Genomic DNA, 19,238 nt, shown 5'->3' with positions numbered 1-19,238 from the left:
ACAAAAAATGGACAAGAAGATCACTTGAAGACAGGAGAGAATTTATTACTGAAAGTTGTTCTCTAACCTCAGACACATGCACCACCTACCCAAACACACACATACATCAAGCTCACACACACAGTAAATTAAATTAGTTAATACTTCTTCCAAGTAAAATGAGTTTATTGGTCCCAAACTGATCTGGAGTTGAATATTTTTTCATTTCTTATTGTATTAGTGCAACTGTAACTCTGTGTGGTGTGTGTGTGTGCGTGTGCGCGCGCGCAATCACAGTGTACCTGTTATAGCATTCATGTAGAGGTCAGATGACAACTTCAGGACTCTATTCAGTCCTTCCATGGTAATTTCCAGGGACTGAACTCAGGTCATCAGGCTGGTATGGTGAGAGCTTTTACCCACTGAACTATCTCATTAGCCTTTTCTTTTACTCTTTAAAAACAAATATAAGGCTTATTTATCAATGATCCTAAGTGAATATGAAACTCTAAAAGAAGGAGTTTTCCAAATAAGTGAAGCTTGTGTCTTTAAGCAACCCCCTCCAAGAAAAATATTCAACTTTCAAGTACCTAGCAACTACAGTAGCATCCAAACTACTTAACAAAATCTAATCAAATGCACAGACCTTATAATATGTATAGTATGCCATAAACCAAGCCTTGTGCTAAGAACGATAATTGTTCTGGTCTCATTTATCACAAGCTAGCTTCAAAGTCCTTATATAGCTAAAGACGGCCTGTCTCTACTTCCTGAGTTCTGGGATTACAGATATGAGCCACCATGATCAGTTTATGCCATCCTAGATATTAAAACCCAGGGCCTCATGAATGCTAGGCAAGCATTCTAACAACTAAGCCAATCCCCATTGCAGCTTTGTAACGAATGGCTATCCTATTCAAACAACTTGGACAACATACCTACAGCAAGACTGTAGCAGACAGAGGTTGTGAATATGAGAGAAATCCACACATTTTGGAGCATACCAATGAGTAATGTTTTTGGTTTAAAAAAAAAAATAGCACAAGCCCAGATTCCCAGTTACTGTTTTGAAACTATCCTTTTTAGCTATATGTTCTAGAAGGCAAATTGTCAGCTACAAATTCTTCTTGAAAATAGCAAAAATGAGGATAAATAAAAGATTAAGAAGGGACCAGAATTTAAATAAAAATAGAAGTGCCTCGAGTAAACAGTACTAGCTCCAAAAGTTGAAAAAAGGTCCAAACATGAGACATTCAAAAGAAGGAAAAATAATACAATCTCATGCCAAAAGTCGCTGATTACCAGCTTTTCCAACAAACTTCAACAGTGGGTAGGCTTAAAACAATAAAAACAATAAAGTACAACCATTCCTATATTCCTTCACAAAGATCCCAGGGAGGAAATATATATACACATTGTGCACATCTATACACACACACACACACACACACACACACACACACACACACACACACAAAGTACTATGCCTATATCAGAAAGTCATATAAAGTGCCCTTGACTTAATAAAGAAAACTGTATTGTTACTAGTTTATTTTTTGTGTGCATACGAATTTTACATTTTGTTATCTTAGGGTTTCATATGTTTTATAAACAACAACAAAAAACAAACCCATAGTAAGCTAAGTTTTATATCTTTTTTTCCTCCTCAAGAGGCTGACAGCCAGAGCTGCTGAGTTTCCTGAGAATCAGTCCCCACAGATAGAAATGTACCACAAGACACTCATGAAGCCACTCTGCAATGTGTCTCAAAGGCTACCATCAGGAAACCAAAGGCTCCCCAGAGGCCTTAGAGCCCAAGGTCTCTGAAGACCAAGGAAACCATTGCCTTCAACGAGGCCTCATTCCTTCTGGCCAACACCATAGCTGGTAGAGATTTCATTTTGAAAACCAGGTAAGACTCAAACTTTTTTAAGACTTATTTTTAATCATGTATGTGTGTATACACATGAATATGTAGAGATGAATACACGACATGAGTATGATTTTGGCCAGAGCAATGGATTCTCTCAATCTGAGTTATAGGCAGTTGTGAGGCACCTGATATGGGTGTTAGGTAGCAAACTTTGTCCTCTAACAGAACAACATATGCTCTTAACTGCTGAGCCATCTCTCCAATCCATGCCCTCAAACTTCTAATGATCATCTTGCCTCTGTCTCCTAAATGCCTGAGATCATAGGCATCCATCATCACACCTGGCCTACATTATCATTTTCAATATTCTCTTGCAAGTTAGTATTTCTTCTAAATATATATGTATACAATATATATGCAATCAACCACAGTGTTAACAGTACCTATAATTTTTGTCACCAGCCAAAATCATGTATAGTCTCACATCATAATACACTGTTACAAATAACTGAAAATAGTATTTATATTCATCATAACTTTAAAATTATGGTAATTATGAGAACCAGCAATAGGTCACACATGAGTGCATCCAAGTGCTCACATGAAGCAGCTAGCCAACAATGAAGCACCTGTCTAATTACCAAACCACCCAACAGTGAGAGCCCACACGTTCACACTGGTTACCCACATCCAGAATACCCTTTCCTTCAACCCCCCTCGGTCACCTTAGGTTAGTATAGCTTATACAGAGCTCTCTTCCTTTGCCTACACAGTCTATACTGTTAGAGCTTGAACTTGATTAAATCTATTCAGGATGTTGCATTTAGTATTATCTAAATAAATCCAGACATAGTGACACAAACATACTTGTAACTCAAGCAATCCCAAGCACTTGGGAGATAAGAGGCTGGAAAATCAGGAGCTCAAAGTAATCTTCATACATAGTAAGCTCAAGGCCAGCCTGGGCTACATGAAACTCAAGCTCATTAGGTAGTTCCTTCTAGAGCAGAGGCAAGCAGTATAATAATATAATATAATATAATATAATATAATAATAACAGTCATTACCCTGACTTACACACTGAATAACTAAGTCAGTATCTTTGACTCAAATATCCTAGTCTAGTTTCTTTACCAATAACCTACTATGAAATTTATATTTAATGCCTCTCTGGGTATCAGTTTCCTTATATATAAAAATGAGTAGGATGAACTACTTAACGTTTCCATCTCTTAACTTTTAAATTAAGCAACCACATTTTATCCCCAAGATCTGAGAAAAACTGTGGGGGAAACTGTAAAGCCTCCCCCAGTTTTCCCAGGCAGGGTTAGTCACTTGGTCCTCAGGAGTTGCCACAGCTGTATGTATGTATGTATGTATGTATGTATGTATGTATGTATGTATGCATGCATACAAAAATATACACACCCAAACTATGACTTTTCCAAGGTAACTTACAAGCTGAGGTAGTGCTAAGAAAAAGAGTCAGAGTCCTGAATTCAAGCACTGGTTCTCTATTCTCTATCTAACATTGGGAAAGTTGTTCAACTTCTCTCATTTAATTTCCGATGCTATAAAACAAGGATGACATCTATCAGAGAAGCTGCTTATAATAATTAAATGGAATAAAAGTTTATAATGAGCCAGGAGTGGTGGTGCATGCCTTTAATCCTCCACTTGGGAGGTTGAAGCAGGTGAATCTCTGTGAGTTCCAGGCCAGTCGGAGCTGCACAGTGACTGTCATCATTATTGCTGATGTTACTGTACCACGTTCTGTCCTGTTAGACAATAGGTCCTAGCTTTAACTATGCCTCCAGTCCCTCCTCCTGCTTGCATTGTCCTCCATTCCACTTCTCACAAGACAATGTTTATTTGTGTGCTTATGAACTGTGTCCCCAGCAAGAGTGTAACTTCCATGAAGAAGGAAGACGACCCTTTCATTCATCCTTAAATCCCCACCTAAAGCACAGAGTATGACCCAGAGCAGCCACTCAAACACTTGTTGAATAAACAACATATGAGCTGGCGCTGTTTAATGTTTGCTGAATCAATTAACCTAGCTAAAGGTGACTGTCAAAGCTAAGGCCTGGAAGTAAATATGTCCTGGCTGCCCCAGGATAGTGTGTCCCTCTTGCCAGCCCCTGTATTAGCTTCAACCAAGCCCCACCCACCTGCTCTTGGCTCCAGCCCTGTTCCAGGAGCCACCCTCAGCTAAAATTAGCATAGCTACCAAGATGGCCAGGCCATTTATAGCCTTGGAGGCAGCAGCAACTAATTGGGTGGGCTGGCTGGGTCCTGACGGGTCACTCCAAAGAAGCTGATTGAGAAGACAGCCTTCACTCTACATAGATGCCTATCCTCCAAAACCTTACTTGAGCTAAACCAGTTTCTGATTCGAAACCCTCAAAACCACCTATCATGGCAGCCACAACTCCAGACTCGACCTGAGGTCTCTTACACAAAACACATTCTGTAGAAAACATTTGAATTTCTGCGAGCCTATAAGTTCCTTATACTCATTCTGAGTCAGCTAAAAAGTATAGGCCCTAGAATAACACAGTCATAGACAGATCTCTCCTGAGAAAATGACTTAACGCAACTGGGTGTTCAAATATTTTTTTAAGACAAAAAGTGAAAGGAAAGTTCTATCCACTGCCTAAAGAGAGCACTGCAAGCTCAGAGATCAGAGGAGATTCTGTTTGTCTGGTTGGTGGGTGAGGTGGTTTGGTTTTGTGTTAACTAATGATCAAATCCAGGATACCATGCATGCAAGACATGTACTCTATCAACGAAGCTACCAGTATAACCTCAGCCCCATGGTCAGAGTTAGCTTTTGGCCTGTTTTTTATATTTATTTTTATTTTATGTGTATGAGTGCTTCACTTGCATGTATTTATGTGCAAATAAATAAAATACGAAGTGCATGCTGGGTGCTCTCAAAGGTTATAAGAGGGCAGCAGAGCCCCTAAAAACTAGAGTTAAGGATGGTTGTGAGCCACCAGGTAAGTGCTGAAAACAGAACCCAGATTCTCTGCAGAAGCAACAAGTGTTCTTAACAGTGGGTCATCTCTCCAGCCCCTGGTCAAGAAAACATGAAAAAGTCATTAAGTATTTCTTTTTTTTTTTCTAAGTCGTGCTGGAAGTGGAACCCAGGATCTTTCATAACCAAGCTAACCAAGCACTCTACCACTAAGCTAAATCCCTAGTGCACCATAAACACTTTTTGAGACAGTCTTCTCTATGTATTCCTAACAGCCTGGAACTCACTTATGTAGACCAGGCTGGCTTAGAACTCACAGAAATCCACCTGCCTCTGCCTCTGCCTCTGCCTCTGAGTGCTGGAACTATAATTACATGTCATCATACCTGGCCACCATAAGGATTTTAGCAAAATCCTTGGAATCAAATCTTATGACACATTAAAAGGTAATGGGGTGGTTGGGGGCGGGGGGCTTCTTTTATCAACACCTTTCCCGAAGAGTAAAATAAGCACCCCTTTTCTTGGATCTCAGACACAGAGACACCAGGGACTACCTAATTGCCAAAAGGAGAGCAACATCTTCTAGGCCCCACCTAGAACTCCCTTAACAGGACAGGACCTGAGAAGATGGAAGACGTCCAGGACTTAAGATCAGAACACCTGCTTCAAATACCAAGCAAAGAAGCCAGCCTACTCTCTCAGTCCCTCAGTCTCCCTCAGTCAGTCTGTCAGTCTCTCTCTCTCTCTCTCTCTCTCTCTCTCTCTCTCTCTCTCTCTCTGTCTCTCTCTCTGTCTCTCTCTCTCTCTCTCTGTGTGTGTGTGTGTGTGTGTGTACATGTGCACAATGTGTATTTGTAAGCACATGTACCATGATGTACATATAGAGATCTGAGGACAACTTTATAGGGTCAATTCTCTCCTTGCACCTTACTTGGTCCCAGGGATTGAGCTTAGGTCACCAGATATGCACAGGCAGAACCTTTACTTTCTGAGCCATCTTGATAGCCCAAGGCATTTATTCACATGTAAAAATAAGGATTTCGGGGTTGGGGATTTAGCTCAGTGGTAGAGCGCTCGCCTAGCAAGCGCAAGGCCCTGGGTTCAGTCCCCAGTTCCGGAAAAATAAAAAGAAAAAAATAAGGATTTCCCTGCATTTTAATAGGGCTATTGTGAGTCTTTGCAGAATAAGTCATATAACTGTAAAATACAAGCTGTACAGAGCACACAAATTTACCAGGTAGGTTGAATCTTGCTGAGAAAAATGGTAGCTAGCCAGGCTATCATTGTGGCCTGTAGTCCAGTCCTTGAGTAGTGGAGGCAGGAAGATCAAGGGTTTAAGGCCAGCTTCAGCGACATTTTAAGTTTAAGGCCAACCTAGGCTACTGAAGATCCTATCTCTAAAGAAAGAGAAGGGGGCAGGGCGGTGTAGAAGGCATAGCTTTAACAGCAAGTAAAACCCCTGTGTTCTATGGACACAGAGAGCTTGGAAAGACTTCAAGAGTCCCTAGCTATATCAACAGTGTCTCTCCAAACCCTTTGCATAATCTAGGGTATAAGCCACTTCTTTGAAAAAATTAAGTCCCTGCCTGAGCCAAAGTTCCATAGTGACACAAGGAGACAAACTACCAAAATAATACAGGTAGGAAGGACACCCACACTCCCACAAAAGCGATAGGCATTCCTAACACACAGTCTCTGAGACTTTCCTCCCTGGAATATAATTACTACAATGATGGAAGCCAGTTTCAGAACTAAGAGGAAATAAAGATGAAACGAGAGGCCTTTATGGCATAATCAGAATACTCAGTCCTCTAAAATAGGATATATGAGGAATGTCTCCATAAAATCGGCATGAGGTATTCCTGAGGAATGCTGGAATGCTTCTTCTACCTTAGGGCAAAAGGTGCACACCACACACACACACACACACACACACACAGAGTCAACTTCCTAAAGGCTTTGCTAATGCCTGAAACTCGAAGCTGCATCCTTTTAGTTTTTAGATCTGACATACAAAACGGCTCTCAGAAAGATTGATTTTATGCCATACACACATATTCTGAAGTGAAAACAAAAGGATAAATTACCAATTATAAACCAGGATGTCTGTCACTGCGACTGCAGAAATGCTACTCGGGCTTACTTCACAGTTCAACCATAGACCCATGGGGGGAAAAACATTTAAGCTAAGTTTCAGAGGCCTGAGACTTCCTATGAAGATGCAGGATTCATTTGCAGGAAGGACCGATCCTAAAAACCACAACTCTAACTCCATGCTTGTACAAGGGGCAGTCCTGGCCTCATCTGCAAAACAGCCCTTGAAACAACTAAAATTTCACACAACCAAGTCAAGAAAACTGAAAGAGGGCAGCCCAAGAAAAAGTCTACCACTAATGCAATCCACAAAACACTCCACCCACGGTGATTTATATCCTTCACCTACTCGTATCATCAGATACCCACTGAGACATCCCCTCACTGAATGTGCCTGTCCTCAAACACCCTAACTATTCTTCTGCACCCAACCCTTCAGGCTACACTCTGAGGCAGATCACAGTGACAGTGTGTGAGAAACAGAAAAAAGAGAACTGGTGAACTTCTAAGCTTTGTGTAAATTAATTATACTTTTGAAAGGTTCCTTTCTACTGTGAAAGTATTGGCCGAAGCTACTGCTGCTGAACGAGGCTCCACAAGTATACGGGGAAAATAAGAACAGATTAAAAATAATAACACGGAACCCTTACTCTCATCAGTCAGAAGAAACGGATTAAGTCAACAAGTGGTCCCAGGATTTTTTATAACAGAGAAGTCAAGAAAGGGCCATTTAAGTCCCTAGTGGTAAACAGGATTCCATCTAAGGACTTGCCTTGATATTTCACACGGGCACAACCAAAAGACAGATTTCCTAAGGGAAAGGAGGGACTACGGTTCTCACGGTGGTTAGAACAGAAAGGCACACCTGAACACCAAGCTATAGAAAAACAGACCCAGCCCTGCCCTGATCTTCCCTGCCCATCTCCAGTGGCCTCAACCCACCACCGCCACCCACCCACCCTCTTATACCTCAAGTGATAAAACTGGCTAAAAGCAATTTTAACATCTGAGAAAGCCACTCTTTCAGACAAGAAGTCCTGAATGGGCCCTCAACCTTACTGATCTAAAGAGTCAAGGTGTCCCCAAGAGGCTTCTCACTACCATCCAGAGGAGGGATAAGGAAAGTTGCTCAGAGGAAAGACTAACATTAGGCATGACTGCTACACGAAAGAACTTCTTGGACTACTGAGACTACACAGTGCTATGGTGTATCTCACATGTGCGGAAACTCCAACTTGCCCACTTCGAACCACTCAGTTTTGAGTCAATTAAGCCCTCAACCCAGCCCAGCCCGCCGCCAGGCCTTCTTTACCTGCTTCGGTAGACTCTTCAGAAGTCGCCCCCGAGCTAGCTCCTGTATTCTTCTCACTGTGACTATGGCTGAGACTCTGGCCCTGATGCAGAAGGAGCCCCCAAAGAAGCCACAGGGCAAGACGAGCGCACACATCCATGACGGAAGGTCTCAGTCAACATGCGCCTGCTGTAGACACCTTTGGATCCCAGAAGCAAATCCCAGAGTCGGGGAGTGCAGACGACGGTTCCAAAGCAAGATGCCCTCGCGGCGTCGCCGCAGCTGTCCAGCCACCTGCGGGCTTACCTCCTTCGACAACAGAAGGTCAAGTGCCCCAAGTTTGGACGCAGAAGGATCGGAGTCTCCGGTCCAACTGTGGGTCCGCCGGAGCTGCGGCGGCGGCCTGAGCTCTAGCTGCTTCCGGAGAGTTTGAGCAGGGTGGCTGCGGGGCCGCTGTCAGCTCCGCAGCTTGCTGCACCCCTGCGGGAGGAGGCGGGCAGAATCTCCCGCCCGCACGGAGGTGGGGGAGGGAGAGAAGGGAGGAGAGAAGGGGGGCACCTGACCTCGCCCCGCGGACCAGCGGTGAGCCTCAGCAGCTAGGGCTTCGGCGTGCGACCTACAGGCCCTAGCAGACACCGATGTCTCTAGGATCCTAAGACTCCTAGGCCGAGGTCAGCGCCCCCGCCGGGTCCCGTACCTCTGCGGCTCCTGGTCCCCCGGTGCAGCAGGCGGACGCGCACGGGCCAGGCCCGGGACAGCGGCTCCCGGGAGGGCGGGAGGGCGGCGCGGGGCGGGCCCGAAATGGGCGGGGGCGTGCTCTATCGCCGGCCCGCCCCGCGCCGCCCGGCCCCCAGCGAAGCCCGGGCCCGCCCCAGAGCCGGCTTATCCCGGAATAACCTGTTGGAGACCGCCCGCCAGAGCCCCCCGCAAATGGCGGGGTCTCGTTGGGGCCCGACCTGCGCTGGTGGTCGTCAGGACCGCGGCCCCGCTACAAGGATGGGGCCTCGGCCTCCGCGGTGAGCACCCCAGCCTCCCGCTCTAACGCCCGCCTGCAGGCGGGCCCCTGACACGCAGTTGCTCAGGTAACTCAGGCCTGCGGCGGCGGTGACAGCTACTGCCCTATCCGGATCTCCGGGCCGCAGAGCTGCTCTCCGGGCTCCACTGTTAAGCCAGGTTGGACAGAAACCCCGCACTAGGATGACAGACCCGGAACCGCCTGAAGTGACTATGGTCCCGCTAGGTTTGGCCCAGGGGCGCGCTCCCAGCCCCCAACTCCCGACTCCCAGGCTCCGCCCTTTCGACGCGCCTCGCAGCCAATCGGCTTCCGCCTCTCTGCGGCTCAAGAACCCGCGCCTCCTGTGTGCCGTACGCAGCGGTTCCTGGTGGTCATATATAAGTACTGCAAAAGAACTAGTTCCTAGGTGGCCCTGACCCTTTCTAGAGGGTTACTGAAGGGAAGGGGAGCCCCTAGTCAAGCTCTTTAGAAGCTACGAGTGTTTAAAAAAGAAATTATTCCAAAAGTGGAATGAAATGTCCATCCCACTGTAGGTAAAACTTCACCTGTACATAGCCTAAAAGATCTATCTGCTTTCCTAACACCCCTTCCTGCCTCTGATCTACATCAGATGCCCTCGTGTAGCTCTTGCAACCCACCCCTCAAGCCCCAACCTCTTGAGGTTTATGGGGTAAAGCCTGTGACCGGTTCCTCCTATCTCGTTCTCCTATCTCTCTGATTCCGTTAGAGGAGATGGTAGCGACTTGAGTATAAGTGCCCCAAAAACAGAGAACCCCGCCCAGGCTTCCTTTAACAAAGCCTATACTTCCTGTTCTCTTCTCAAACGTTACTGTCAGCAGATCGTTACCGAAACCTCCGTGCCCTACCCCTGTCCTTGGCATCGGAGGCAGGAGACTGGATTAGGCCCAGTCCCTCTTCTGACAGTGATAAACCAGCTCCTGTTATGAGTGAGCCCTTTGAAGACCAGAACACGGATTTGCCCAACAGCTGCCTGGCTTAAGGGTTAGGCTGTTGATATAAAAATACATGTTGGACGTCATCTACTATCACTCTCCCCACTCTGTTAATCTCCCATCGCACTGGCCTTTTTTTTTTCTTTCGTGTGTGTGTGTGTGTGTGTGTGTGTGTGTGCGCGCGCGCGCGCGCGCGCGCACTTTTACAATATAATCAAACACAGAACCTCAGACATGTTAAACAAGCGCTCTATATGCCACACTAAAAATGGACCTTCAGGAAGTTCCCAAACACATCAAACAGGCTTTAGAGCATTTGTGTCTGTTATTTCTTCTACCGGAAACCTTCCTCACCCGCTCTACCTCCCCTACTTCCCCACCTGCTCCCCACCAATAAACTTAGCCTCTTGTTACTCTAGATATTGTTCAATAACTCCTTAGAAGGGCCAAGTCAAGACTGACAAGATGGCTCAGTGGGTAAAGGAACTCACCACAAAAGCCAGACAAACTGAATCCCAGTATCAGAAGCCACATTGTGGGAAAAGAGAATGACTCCCACAAGTTCTCCTCTTAACCTCCACATGTGCCAAAAATAAGCGTAAAAAAACTTTTTAAAGAAATTACCCATCAGGCATGATAATGAACACCTTTAGTCCCAGCAGTTGGGAGACAGAGGCAGGGAGATCTACATGAGTACCAGGCCAACTTGGTCTACAGAGTGAGTTCTAGGACACAGAGAACCCGTTTCAAAGAAAGACAGACAGAAAGAAAGGAAGGAGAGAGGGTGGGCAGGAGGAAGGAAAGAAGGAAGGAAGGAAAGAACGAAGGAAGGAAAGAACGAAGGAAGAGAAACTACTATCTATATCACCCTTCAAAATCAGTCCACAGAGTGAGGCCATAAATATGTGTCTCCCTCCCACTACAGTGTGCTTGTGAGTTTCCAGAGGTCTCTGAGATGTACACCTGCACACAATAAATACTTAGTAAAAAGCTCACTGGTAAGAGTTAGTTCATTTGATTACGCAAATATTTATTGAGTGACAGTTGTATTAGAAAATTGGCCAGAACAAAAGGCAAACCCCTGACCTAGATTCTGTCAGACCTGTGTTCTGAGCCAGCTCTCAAACTCAAGTGACAAAATGAACACGTAGGCAACATGACTGAGTCTTAGGTAGGAGTGATGGTGGTGGGGACTACAGATTGGAAATCAGGCAGGAAGGTGGACACAGTATCAACAGATTGTCACCAAAAAAGGATTGAGACCTTTTGGGATTCAGACTCAGGACACACAGCTGAGGTGTATATTTAACGTACCACAGTGGACCTAGCCTCCAGGTTCTCCCAGCATCCCTCAGTGCTGACCTGACAGCACTACCCAGGGCCTGGGTTTCCCCTCCCACAAAGCTCTTTCCTATAAAATCCAGACATTTTGGTCTCCTTGCTCTCCTCCTCATTCCCTCCCTCTGCATTTTCTCTCTCCCTGCATGTGTATGCTCTTTCTCTTCCCCATCCCCTCTGTCCTCCTCCTCAAGGCAACTTCCCTGGCCTCATTCCATGGACCAGCGAACCAACCTGAGAGTGGCTTCCCAATAAACCTACCTTTTATATACTTAAATTCAGCTTGAAAAGGCTCATTTCACCGGCAGAGAATAACTTATCAAGGAGTTGGAGAAATGGCTCAGCAGCTATGAGTGCATGAGTTCTTTCAGAGGATCCACATCAGGTCTCTCATAACCACCTAAATGTCCAGCTCCAGGGGGATCCAATGCCCTCTTCTACCTTCCACAGACACACACACACACACACACACACACATACACACACACACACACACTCGAATGCACACACACGCCCTGCAGACACACACATAACTAAAGCTAATCTCAGAGAACTGAGTTACAGAAACAGGGCTTGTCCCCCATGCCAAGGCTCTGGCTTCAATTCTGAGCATAGTGAAAAGTAATTTTTTAAAAATTCAGTGGTTAAGAGCACTGACTGCTCTTCCAGAGGTCCTGAGTTCAATTCCCAGCAACCACATGGTGGCTCACAACCATCTGTAATGGAATCCAATGCCCTCTTCTGGTGTGTCTGAAGACAGCTACACTGTGCTTATATATGATCTTTAAAATATAAATAAATCTTTAAAAAATAAAATTAAATAAATAAATAAATAATAAAAATTGGCATTGTACAACACAGAAAAACTTACAGAGTAGAAAAGGGCTAGAAATACAGCTTATTAGTATTTGCCTTGCAAGCACAAGGCTCTGGGTTTGATCCGTTTCCCCCCACCACCACCACCCTCACACACACAAGTGCACACTCACATGCACAGGTAAGCAGGTTTTGTCAGGCATTGTCAGTCACACCTGTGATCCTAGCATTTAAGAAGTTGAGCCAGGGGCTGGAGAGTTAAGAGCACTAACTGTTCTTCCAGAAATCATGAGTTCAATTCTCAGCAACCACATGGTGGCTCACAACCATCTGTAATGAGACCTGATGCCCTCTTCTGGTGTGTCTGAAGACAGCGACAGTGTACTCATATACATAAATAATTCTTTAAAATTAAATAAATAAATAAATAATAAAAGTGGTTGCCTGCATATCTGTGGCCCAGTGAGTGGCAGGATTAGGAGGTATGGCATTGTTAGCAGTAATGAATCACTGGAGTGGGCTTTGAGATGCTTATGCTCAGGCTCCGCCTAACGCAGAACAGAGCCTCCTCCTGGCTGTCTGCAGAGGAGTCTCTTGCTTGCTTTCAGATGTAGAACTCTCGATTCCACCTCCGACACCATGTCTGCCTGGAATGCTGCCATACTTCCTGCCATGATGATAATGGATGATCTGAAACTGTAAGCCAGCCCCAATTAAATGTTTTCCTTCGTAAGAGTTGCCATGGTCATGGTGTCTCTTCAAAGCAATGGAAACCCTAAGACACTGAACCCGAAATCCAATGCCAGCCTAGTTACTCAGTGAGTTCTAGGACATCTGGTACAGAGTAAGAGCCTGTCTCAAATTATTGTGTGCATGAGTGCAATCCCAGCCACTAGCCAGCCACTATGGAGGCTGAAGCGGGAAGAGCATGAGTTTGAGGTCAGCCTGGGCCACATAGTGGGAAGCTGTCTCAGAAAGAAGAGGAGGTCATACATAATCCCATCGCTAGAGAGGTAGAAGCAGAAGAATGAGGAGTTCAGGCCAGTCCCAACAACATAGTGAATCTGAGGCTAGCCTGGACTATATACACCCAAATCATAAAAGGAAAAGAAAAAAAGAAAAAACTTTAAGGAGAGATCATTAATGCAGTCCCTTGCTACCACAAATTAGTTTTCCATATCTGGGATCTGGGAAAACAGGTATTATTCTTTTTTTTTTTTTTCTTTTTTTCAGAGCTGGGGACCAAACGAAAACAGGTATTATTGTTATTGTTGTTGTTGTTGCTGTTTTTATTAATTAGTGTATTGTGTACCCCTACGTGTGCCTGCACAGATGTATGCAGGAAACCACAGAGACTAGAGTAGAGCAACAGATCCCCTGGCGCTAGAGTTCCAGTAGACGTTTTTAGCCACCTGATGTGGGTGCTAAGAACCCAACTCAGACCCTCTTAACCAAACAGGAGGTGGCGTGCACTAACCACTGATCCACCTATCCAGCTCCAATGTCTCTCTTTAAATATTGTGAAAAAAACTTGTTGTTCTTCTGTTCCTTTACATGCAACTAAGTTTAAAAGTATAAAGCCTGGCTATGGATCCTCAGTGTAAGCACAAGAATCTGGTGTGTTAGTGTCCCTAGAACAGTGGTGCTGGGGGGGGGAGTAAAAACAAGTGGATTCCTGGGACTCATTAGCCAGCCAAACTAGCGTATTTGGGAAGCTCCTGGCTAATGAGAGACCTTGCCTCAAAAAACAAAACAAACAAGCAAACAAACAAAACCCACAGTGGATAACTCCTGTACAATGACACCCAAGTCTGACTTTTTTTTTTTTTTTTTTTTTTTTTAATATTATGTTCATTTTATTATAATCATTAACATTTTTTGTATTTTTTTATTAACTTGAGTATTTCTTATGTACATTTGGCAAACATCCCCTTCCCTCCCCCCCCTTCCTTATGGGTGTTCCCTCCCCACCTCCCCCCATTGCCGCCCCCCCGACAGTCTAGTTCACTGGGGGTTCAGTCTTCAGCAGGACCCAGGGCTTCTCCTTCCACTGGTGCTCTTACTAGATATTCATTGCTATTTTTTTTCTCTGACCTCATAGGTAGCAATGAACCAAGTCTGACTTCTGATCACCAACACACACCCACAAAAACACACAGGCACACACACACACACACACACAAACACGTGCACACACACACACACACAAACACACAAACACGCACATACATACAGACACAAGATGCAATGGTACAGCACATGCTTTACTTGTGTGAAGACTTGACTTTGATACTCGGTATCACAAAAATCAACAACCTTGTATAGGCTACATAAAATACACCTATAGCCTATGTTAACCACTCTGGCCTTGTTTAAGGCCTAACCTTCCAGTGTGGTTAAGAAGACAAGCATGAAAGAAATGCATCTTTGACAGAGTTTCTCTCAAAAGTAACTAGATCCCATGATCGATCTCCACAGGAGTGTAAGCACACCAGCTTGACCTGGAGAGCTTGGGCCCCGCTCGATGCTTCTGGTGGAACAAGCCTGGAGTCCCAGCTCTTGGAGTGCTCAGGAAATGAGAACAATTGTTCAAGGCCTGTCATGACCACAAAGGAGTTGTGGTTCAAAGCCAGCCATGACAACTTAGCCCATGTCTCAAAAGGAAAGGGCTGGAGAGATGTATGAGGGTGCTTGACTTTTGCAAAAAAACTGGAGATTATTTTTGCACCCCCAGCTCACAACCACCCATAACTCCAGCTCCAGGGGATCCAGTGTTCTCTTCTGGCTTCTTCAGGTACCTAAATGCATGTGGTATACATTCATATACACATACATGTATGGTTTTTTTTTTTTAATTTTAAATGAGGCAGAGAGCTCGTAGGCAGCACCCCACAAGCAAACTTGAGCCTCGGGACCACACATAAGACAAACCTTCCTGCTCCAAGTGACCTGCCTGGTGAACTCAGGACACAGAGGCAAAATTCCTCTAGGACCGGACACTTCCGGTTTTTAGCGGGATTCCCAAACCCACGGATCCCTGCCCGCAGCAGCTCGCTGCTCTCAAATCCCGTGGAAGAGAGACCTCACTGCCTAGACAGGTGGGCACTCCTGAGACTGCAGAGCAGAAGAGACCACCAACACTGCCCACCCCTGCCCACATCCCTGGCCCAAGAGGAAACTGTATAAGGCCTCTGGATTCCCTTGGATAAGGGCACAGCAAAAGCAGGTCCTCTGCGTCTGAGACACCGCCGGAACCTGAAGGGACCGACCAGATAAACAGTTCTTTGGACCCAAATCCCGTGGGAGGGAGAGCTAAACCTTCAGAGAGGCAGACACGCCTGGGAAACCAGAAGAGACTGCACTCTGCACACATTACTGATTCCAGAGGAAAACACCAAACACCATCTGGAACCCTGGTGCACGGAAGCTCCCTGAAAGGGCAGCGCAGATCTTCCTGGTTGCTGCCCCCATGGAGAGCTCATAAGCAACACCCCACGAGCAAACTTGAGCCTCGGGACCACAGGTAAGACAAACCTTCCTACTCCAAGCAACCTGCCTAGCGAACTCAGGACACAGGCCCACAGGAACAGCTGAAGACCTGTAGATAGGAAAAACTACACGCCCGAAAGCAGAACACTCAGTCCCCATAACTGGCTGAAAGAAAACAGGAAAACAGGTCTACAGCACTCCTGACACACAGGCTTATAGAACAGTCTAGCCACTGTCAGAAATAGAAGAACAAAGTAACACTAGAGATAATCTGATGGCGAGAGGCAAATGCAGAAATCCAAGCAACAGAAACCAAGACTACATGGCATCAGTGGAGCCCAATTCTCCCACCAAAGCAAACACGGAATAGCCAAACACACCAGAAAAGCAAGATCTAGTTTCAAAATCATATTTGATCATGATGCTGGAGGACTTCAAGAAAGACGTGAAGAACTCCCTTAGAGAAAAACAGGAAAACATAACTAAACAAGTAGAAGCCCATAGAGAGGAGTCACAAAAATCCCTGAAAGAATTCCAGGAAAACACAATCAAACAGTTGAAGGAATTAAAAATGGAAATAGAAGCAATCAAGAAAGAACACATGGAAACAACCCTGGATATAGAAAACCAAAAGAAGAGACAAGGAGCTGTAGATACAAGCTTCACCAACAGAATACAACAGATGGAAGAGAGAATCTCAGGAGCAGAAGATTCCATAGAAATCATCGACACAACTGTCAAAGATAATGTAAAGCGGAAAAAGCTACTGATCCAAAACATACAGGAAATCCAGGACTCAAAGAGAAGATCAAACCTAAGGATAATAGGTATAGAAGAGAGTGAAGACTCCCAGCTCAAAGGACCAGTAAATATCTTCAACAAAATCATAGAAGAAAACTTCCCTAACCTAAAGAAAGAGATACCCATAAGCATACAAGAAGCCTACAGAACTCCAAATAGATTGGACCAGAAAAGAAACTCCTCCCGTCACATAATACTCAAAACACCAAATGCACAAAACAAAGAAAGAATATTAAAAGCAGTAAGGGAAAAAGGTCAAGTAACATATAAAGGCAGACCTATCAGAATTACACCAGACCTCTCACCAGAGACTATGAAAGTCAGAAGATCCTGGACAGATGTCATACAGACCCTAAGAGAACACAAATGCCAGCCCAGGTTACTGTATCCTGCAAAACTTTCAATTAATATAGATGGAGAAACCAAGATATTCCATGACAAAACCAAATTTACACAATATCTTTCTACAAATCCAGTACTACAAAGGATAATAAATGGTAAAGCCCAACATAAGGAGGCAAGCTATACCCTAGAAGAAGCAAGAAACTAATTGTCTTGGCAACAAAACAAAGAGAAGACAAGCACACAAACATAACCTCATATCCAAATATGAATATAACAGGAAGCAATAATCACTATTCCTTAATATCTCTCAACATCAATGGCCTCAACTCCCCAATAAAAAGACGTAGATTAACAAACTGGATACGCAATGAGGACCCTGCATTCTGCTGCCTACAGGAAACACACCTCAGAGACAAAGACAGACACTACCTCAGAGTGAAAGGCTGGAAAACAACTTTCCAAGCAAATGGTCGGAAGAAGCAAGCTGGAGTCGCCATTCTAATATCAAATAAAATCACATTTCAACCAAAAGTCATCAAAAAAGATAAGGAAGGACACTTCATATTCATCAAAGGAAAAATCCACCAAGATGAACTCTCAATCCTAAATATCTATGCCCCAAATACAAAGGGCACCTACATACGTAAAAGAAACCTTACTAAAGCTCAAAACACACATTGCACCTCACACAATAATAGTAGGAGATTTCAACACCCCACTTTCATCACTGGACAGATCATGGAAACAGAAATTAAACAGAGACGTAGACAAAGAGAAGTCATGAACCAAATGGACTTAACAGATATTCATAGAACATTCTATCCTAAAGCAAAAGGATATACCTTCTTCTCAGCTCCTCATGGTACTTTCTCCAAAATTGACCATATAATTGGTCAAAAAGCAGGCCTCAACAGGTACAGAAAGATAGAAATAATCCCATGTGTGCTATCAGACCACCACGGCCTAAAGCTGGTCTTCAATAACAATAAGGGAAGAATGCCCACATATCCGAGGAAGTTGAACAATGCTCTACTCAACGATAACCTGGTCAAGGAAGAAATAAAGAAAGAAATTAAAGACTTTTTAGAATTTAATGAAAATGAAGGTACAAACATACCCAAACTAATGGGACACAATGAAAGCTGTGTTAAGAGGAAAACTCATAGCTCTGAGGGCCTGCAGAAAAGAAACAGGAAAGAGCATATGTCAGCAGCTTGACAGCACACCTAAAAAGCTCTAGAACAAAAAAAGAAGCAAATACACCCAGGAGGAGTAGAAGGCAGGAAATAATCAAACTCAGAGCTGAAATCAACCAAGTAGAAACAAAAAGGACCATAGAAAGAATCAACAGAACCAAAAGTTGGTTCTTTGAGAAAATCAACAAGATAGATAAACCCTTAGCCAGACTAACGAGAGGACACAGAGTGTGTCCAAATTAACAAAATCAGAAATGAAAAGGGAGACATAACTACAGATTCAGAGGAAATTCAAAAAATCATCAGATCTTACTATAAAAGCCTATATTCAACAAAACTTGAAAATCTGCAGGAAATGGACAATTTCTAGACAGATACCAGGTACCGAAGTTAAATCAGAATAGATAAACCAGTTAAACAACCCCATAACTCCTAAGGAAATAGAAGCAGTCATTAAAGGTCTCCCAAACAAAAAGAGCCCAGGTCCAGACGGGTTTAGTGCAGAATTTATCAGACCTTCATAGAAGACCCTCATACCAATACTATCCAAACTATTCCACAAAATTGAAACAGATGGAGCACTCACGAATTCCTTCTATGAAGCCACACCATTTTATACCTAAAACACAAAGACCCAACAAAGAAAGAGAACTTTAAGACCAATTTCCCTTATGAATATCTATGCAAAAATACCCAATAAAATTCTGGCAAACCGAATCCAAGAGCACATCAAAACAATCATCCACCATGATCAAGTAGGCTTCATCCCAGGCATGCAGGGATGGTTTAATATACGGAAAACCATCAACGTGATCCATTATATAAACAAACTGAAAGAACAAAACCACATGATCATTTCATTAGATGCTGAGAAAGCATTTGACAAAATTCAACACCCCTTCATGATAAAAGTCCTGGAAAGAATAGGAATTCAAGGCCCATACCTAAACATAGTAAAAGCCATATACAGCAAACCAGTTGCTAACATTAAACTAAATGGAGAGAAACTTGAAGCAATCCCACTAAAATCAGGGACTAGACAAGGCTGCCCACTATCTCCCTACTTA

At 44.1% G+C, this 19,238-nt stretch overlaps 1 protein-coding gene across 3 annotated transcripts in view; it reads right to left on the bottom strand.

Annotated features, from left to right (window-relative positions):
* Stim1 (stromal interaction molecule 1) overlaps positions 1-9,004 on the bottom strand; it is a 158,367-nt gene extending 149,363 nt beyond the window's left edge. For 2 of the 3 annotated variants that reach the window (XM_032893157.1, XM_032893154.1), the window contains exon 1: positions 8,240-9,004. In XM_032893157.1, the coding sequence (XP_032749048.1) occupies positions 8,240-8,378 (139 nt within the window). In that variant the 5' untranslated portion in view covers positions 8,379-9,004. The remainder of the gene's footprint in view (positions 1-8,239) is intronic. The other variant, XM_032893155.1, reaches the window with a different exon arrangement.
* Between the last annotated feature and the right edge of the window lie 10,234 nt (positions 9,005-19,238).

This window comes from Rattus rattus, chromosome 2 (genome assembly GCF_011064425.1).
Source record: "Rattus rattus isolate New Zealand chromosome 2, Rrattus_CSIRO_v1, whole genome shotgun sequence".
NCBI classification, from domain to species: Eukaryota; Metazoa; Chordata; class Mammalia; order Rodentia; family Muridae; genus Rattus; species Rattus rattus.
This window is presented reverse-complemented; position numbering and strand designations above follow the sequence as displayed.